Consider the following 6,000-nt stretch of genomic DNA (forward strand, 5'->3'; position numbering starts at 1 on the left):
TCCTGCCCCTACAGAGGTCAGGGGTCAATCTCCTTGTAGCCGTCGTGGTGATGAGGTGGAAAAACAGAATGCACAAGGACGTAATCCGTGTTATTTGGGAATCTTTTTTGCGGACTGCAAAATACATAGTCATTTGCATGAGCCCTGACTTTGGACCAAACTTACCCATTGAATTCTATGTGTCTGTGAAAACCACTGACAGAACACATGTGGCATCAGTGTTCAGTCAGTGATTTTTTACTGACTATTGGCAAGAGACGCACTGGTCCCAAGTCCCATGTTCAGCCTAGCAGCGAGTGTGGAAAGGAATGAGACTGGGAGGGCAAAATCCAGAAACACGCGCCCCTCACAGACATCCTCGCGTAAGAAAACCCCGACTTTTCTGCCACAGACGTGATTTGAGCATTAGGGCTGTGGGTTGGGGGTCAGTTAAACCTGTGGTCGGGGCCGACACAAGTAATACAGACAGTAATCCAGCCTCACACTACAATCCGCTATTAAACCCCCCACATCTAGATAAGGGTACTTTCACACTTGCGGCAGAGGATTCCGGCAGGCAGTTATGGATGCAAACGGATGCATTTGAGAGACTGATCCGTCTGACAAATGCATTGCAATACCGGATCAGCCTCTCCGGTGTCATCGGAAAAACGGATCCGGTATTAATTTTTTTTTGCATTTTTAAAAGGTCTGCGCATGCGCAGACCAGGAAACCGGACCCGTTTTGACGAAACACTTAATGCCGGATCGGGCAAGTGTTCAGGATTTTTGGCTTGAGAGAAAACTGAAGCATGCTGCGGTATTTTCTCCGTCCAAAAAACGTAAGAGGGACTGAACTGATGCATCCTGAACGGATTTCTCTCCATTCAGAATGCATTAGGATAAAACTGATCAGTTCTTCTCCAGTATTGAGCCCCTAGGACGGAACTCAATACCCGAGAAGAAAAAAAAAAAAAAAACACTAGTGTGAAAGTACCCTTAGGAAGAAGAAAAATAAAAAAAATAAAAATAAAACACTTTTGCCACCGTCTACTAGCCGTAAAAAATTTGGGCAATCCCGTTAACTAATTAGATGCCAGACAGAGGCAATTCCTTGATTGATAATGGGCCACAGGACATTTTTCTATTAACCCCCTCTCCCCCATGCACCATGACTCAGCCTGACGCCAAGGACTCCAACTAAACTTTTTGTCCCCAGACTGCCGTGGTATAATTGCGAGTTAACCCGGCAGATGGGAGTAGTCATGCCACACGATCAGAGTTATTGTAGGGCACGGCTTCCCGCCAGGAAAAGCCACAATTTTACCATAAGGATCACGTGGCCCCATCCTAAGGCTGCTGGTCTTTGCTTGTAAAAACTCTGCAAAAATTTGTCATTTTTGACAGGTTTTAGAGATTTTTAGTAATTTTTTGATCATTTTTTTTTGTTGCTGAGTGTTTTATGGGTTTCTAGCTAAAAATTGTTTTGTTTTTTATAGAAGCAGTATTCAAGCCCCCTGTAGGCCGAACTCATCACCTGCCCAGACAGATAGCAGAACGATGACGTCACAGCACAGCCCGTGACGTCACGGAGAGGCCTCACCGTCCACGCCGCCGTCCTGCCCCTGCTCTCGCCTCCTCCACATGTCCCCGTACGGGTCCTCGTTATTCCACAGCGGCAGATAATGCCTCCTGTCCCCGGAGAGCGGGCTGGCCGGTGTCCGGAGCGGCTGCGGCTCCCCGGGGGGCCCCTCCTGGCCGGGCTCCAGCTCCTCTATGCACACCAGTCCGCTGGCCAGCTTCTTCTCCAGGTAGCGGTACGAGCAGCAGCGGACGAGCACCGAGCAGCCGCAGCGCAGCCGGTTCCCCTGCACCAGGTGCCGCAGCTCCGGGGACAGCAGCCAGGTGTCCTGCTCGGCTCCGTCCCACAGGGTGACATCGTAAGAGTAGCCGGAACTACTACTGTCCCCCAGGTACCGCTGCACGGCCAGCACGGCCACCGGCACCGGCTCTCGCACCGCGCACCTCAGTCTCAGGGACACACGGTCCCGGGTACGCCGCAGCCAGGAGGCCTGCCCTGCCGGGGGACTGGGAGACCGCCGGGACGAGGGGCCGGGGCTCCCGGCATCGAACTCAGAGAAGGGCTCGTCCATGTTGTCCCCCGCGGGTGAAGGCGCCGCGGTCCGCTCTCCCGTACACAGCGCGTTTGAAAACAGCACAGAAAATGTGGGGCTGGCCAAACAACCGCCCCCCAGCCTGACGCCGGCTTCTTATTGGCCAGCTTCTCTCACGTGATATCTAGTTCTCTTTTTTTAATAAATATTCGAAAAGAACATTTCAATGAGTTGCGGTGAGCTGCTCTGAGGTAAATCAGCTGCAAGGGGCTGGCACGAAAGACTGTGATCTAAAGGGTTAAATGAATCCAGGCCACTGATGAGGGCCTTACCTAAACTAGTTCTGGGCGCAAGGAATGGCATCAAAGCATAGCTGCCGACTGTCCCTGCAAATTAGTGCTGTCCCAGGCTGGAAATGGGTGGGGCTTACACAGACCCCGCCCACAAGAGGGTGTTCCTAGGCAGCAACTGTCAACATTGACCAACTGAAACATTGTCAACTGACCAACTGTCAACATTGACCAAACATGTCAAAGTGGGCAGAGGGACGCTTTTTACCGATAACTGGTGTTTTTAAGGGTTAAATGAATTTAGGGTGCTGATCTGACACTGGCAATATACACAGGGTAATGAGAGGCATATGGGGACTGATGAGAGGCATATGGGGACTGATGAGGGGCATGGGGGCTGATGAGAGGCATATGGGTGCTGATGAGAGGCATGTGGGGACTGATGAGGGGCATATGGGGACTGATGAGAGGCATATGGGGACTAATGAGAGGCATATGGGTGCTGATGAGAGGCATATGGGTGCTGATGAGAGGCATATGGGGACTGATGAGAGGCATATGGGTGCTGATGAGAGGCATATGGGTGCTGATAAGAGGCATGGGGGCTAATGAGAGGCAATGGGAGCTGATGAGAGGCATATGGGGACTAATGAGAGGCATGGGGGCTAATGTGAGGCATATGGGGACTGATGAGAGGCATATGGGGACTGATGAGGGGCATATAGGTGCTGATGAGAGGCATATGGGGACTGATGAGAGGCATATGGGTGCTGATGAGAGGCATATGGGTGCTGATGAGAGGCATATGGGGACTGATGAGAGGCATATGGGTGCTGATGAGAGGCATATGGGTGCTGATAAGAGGCATGGGGGCTAATGAGAGGCAATGGGAGCTGATGAGAGGCATATGGGGACTAATGAGAGGCATGGGGGCTAATGTGAGGCATATGGGGACTGATGAGAGGCATATGGGGACTGATGAGAGGCATATGGGGACTGATGAGGGGCAATGGGGACTGATGAGAGACATATGGGGGCTGATGATAAGAGGCATGTGGGCTGATCTAAGGTCTTAATGGGGGGGGGGGTCTTATTTATTTTGGAACTCTTATATCAGGTCTAATTGGGGGTCATTCACATTGGGGTCTGAGCTGAGATCTGATTGGGGTCTTATTAAAGGGGTTCTCCAGCATACCAAAACCGGAGATCCCCCTCATCTGATCTAATTTTAGCTGCCAATGGTTCTATGAATACTGCAAACAATAAAGGAGAAAGGGGACATCCCTGCCTTGTTCCTCTATACAACTCCATTTTTTTCAGACCATACTCCGTTAATATTAATTTTAGCTTTGGGGTGATTGTATAGGATTTAGACCCATTTAATGAAAAAATTTGCCCATATTCATCCTATACATTACCTTCCAGAGGTATTCCCACTCCACCCTATCAAACGCCTTTTCAGCGTCTAATGACAGGATGGAGCTGGAGCCACCCCCCTGCTCAACCTGCATGTTCAAAAAGGCTCTACGGATACTAGATTGCACTAGTCTCTTGGGTATAAATCTGGTCTGATCTGAATGGATTAACCTGTCAATAACTCCCTTTAGTCTATTGGCAAATATTTTTACGCAGATTTTATAATCTGTGTTTAAGAGAGAGATCGGGTGATACGCACCGATCTCTCGCTCGTCCTTGCCCTTTTTAGGAATGAGAGCAATCACTGCTTCGGATAGAGACGCGGGAGCTCATCTGTCTCATATGCATTATTTAGGACCTGTAGTAACATTGGTAGAATTGTGTCCCCATATTGGCGATAAATTTCAAACTGGAGCCCGTCAGTCCCGGGGAAGAATTTCCTAGAATAGTCCTGACAACCTCGAACAATTCCTTTAGTTCTATAGGACGATTTATTATCTTACTCTCCGTTAGTTCGGGGAGGTTAATATTCTCCAAGAATTTGTCAATGTCTCCATCCTGCAGGTTTTTATTATTAGTGTATAGGGTTTTATAGTACTTTACAAACTCTCGCTCGATCTCCTCCGAGCATGTGATAATCTTTCCGTTTACCAGTTTAATATTTTTTATTCTATTGATGTCTTTGATTTTTTATTAAAAAATGACAAAAGATTTCCTGGTTTCCCCACCTGCGAGAAATATTTGGCTCCTGTGAAGAAGACCCTATGTTGTGCTTTTTCAAGTAAAAAGTTTTTATAATCCAATCTCTGACCTCTGACAAGATAAATATTTATGCAGATGACATCCTTATTTTTTGGGAGAACCCAACATTACAGCTGTCTCATCTTATGGAACTAATAAATAACTTTAGTGATATCTCGGGATATAAAGTTTATTGGGCAAAGTTAGTATTATTACCACTTGATCAGGAAAAAACGCCAAATCCCCAGAGAATAAGAGTATTAAAAACAACGGAATCTATGGAATATTTGGGTATAAAGTTGAGTGCAAGCATATTAGATTTTGTGAGATTGAATGTTACTCCCCTGTTGACTAGATGTGAAAGTAAAATCGGCATCTGGCAGAAGCTCCCAATGGGGCAGGCGGATAGAATTGCTTTAATAAAAGTGGTTTTGCTTCCCCAGATTTTGTATATTCTGGCGGCTTGTCCAGTCTGGATAGAGGATCGTTTCTTTAATCATTTGGAACAATTGCTGAATGACTTAGGCCTCATGCACACGACCGTTGTTTTTTAAGGTCTGCAAAAACGGGGTCCGTGATCCGTGACCGTTTTTTCGTCCGTGGGTCTTCCTTGATTTTTGGAGGATCCACGGACATGAAAAATGAAAAAAAAATCTAAGTCAAGTTTGCCATTGAAATGATCGGAAAAAACGGACATGGATCACGGATCACGGACGCGGATGACAATCTTGTGTGCATCCGTAATTTTTCACGGACCCATTGACTTGAATGGGTCTGTGAACCGTTGGCCGTGAAAAAAATAGGACAGGTCAAATTTTTTTCACGGCCAGGAAACACGGATCACGGATGCGGCTGCCAAACGGTGCATTTTCCGATTTTTCCACGGACCCATTGAAAGTCCGCGAAAAAAAACGGAAAACAGCACAACGGCCACGGATGCACACAACGGTCGTGTGCATGAGGCCTTAATCTGGGGAAGAAAAAGGGTAAAACTCAAACAAAAATATCTCTGGTTAGCGGAAGAGGATGGAGGATTATCGGTTCCTCTTTTTCAGGGATATTACTTAGCCTCCCAAGTGCAGTGGATAAAATCAGGGGGTACAACATAATAGACTATGTGGAACGGGGCTTTAGTGGCCCTAAATATAGTATATTCAGTATACTCGAGACGGGATTCATTAAAAACAAAGGGAAAAAATGCCCAATATGCCAAATGGTGGACCTTTCTTGGGGTAAGATAAAAAAAAATATTAGGAATCTCGAACACCCCGTATTGTGGTGCAATAGTAACATTGTAGAGTTTCAATTAATCACAGATTATAAACACTGGGTAAATAACGGTATTATATATGTATCACAGTTAGTAAAGAATGGGATAATAAGAGAACTTACAGAATTATGTCCTGGTAAAAATATAGACTTAATGAGTCAATGCCGATATTATCAATTAAAACACGTAT

The 6,000-nt window shown here is 46.7% G+C and overlaps 1 protein-coding gene across 3 annotated transcripts in view; it reads right to left on the reverse strand.

Moving 5' to 3' along the window:
• The window catches only part of RADX (RPA1 related single stranded DNA binding protein, X-linked), a 97,247-nt gene extending 95,081 nt beyond the window's left edge, over window positions 1-2,166 (reverse strand). For all 3 annotated transcript variants that reach the window (XM_044305334.1, XM_044305335.1, XM_044305333.1), the window contains exon 1: window positions 1,583-2,166. In XM_044305334.1, the coding sequence (XP_044161269.1) occupies window positions 1,583-2,132 (550 nt within the window). In that variant the 5' untranslated portion in view covers window positions 2,133-2,166. The remainder of the gene's footprint in view (window positions 1-1,582) is intronic.
• Window positions 2,167-6,000: the final 3,834 nt, after the last annotated feature.

Source organism: Bufo gargarizans, chromosome 9, assembly GCF_014858855.1.
Source record: "Bufo gargarizans isolate SCDJY-AF-19 chromosome 9, ASM1485885v1, whole genome shotgun sequence".
In the NCBI taxonomy this organism is placed as follows: Eukaryota; Metazoa; Chordata; class Amphibia; order Anura; family Bufonidae; genus Bufo; species Bufo gargarizans.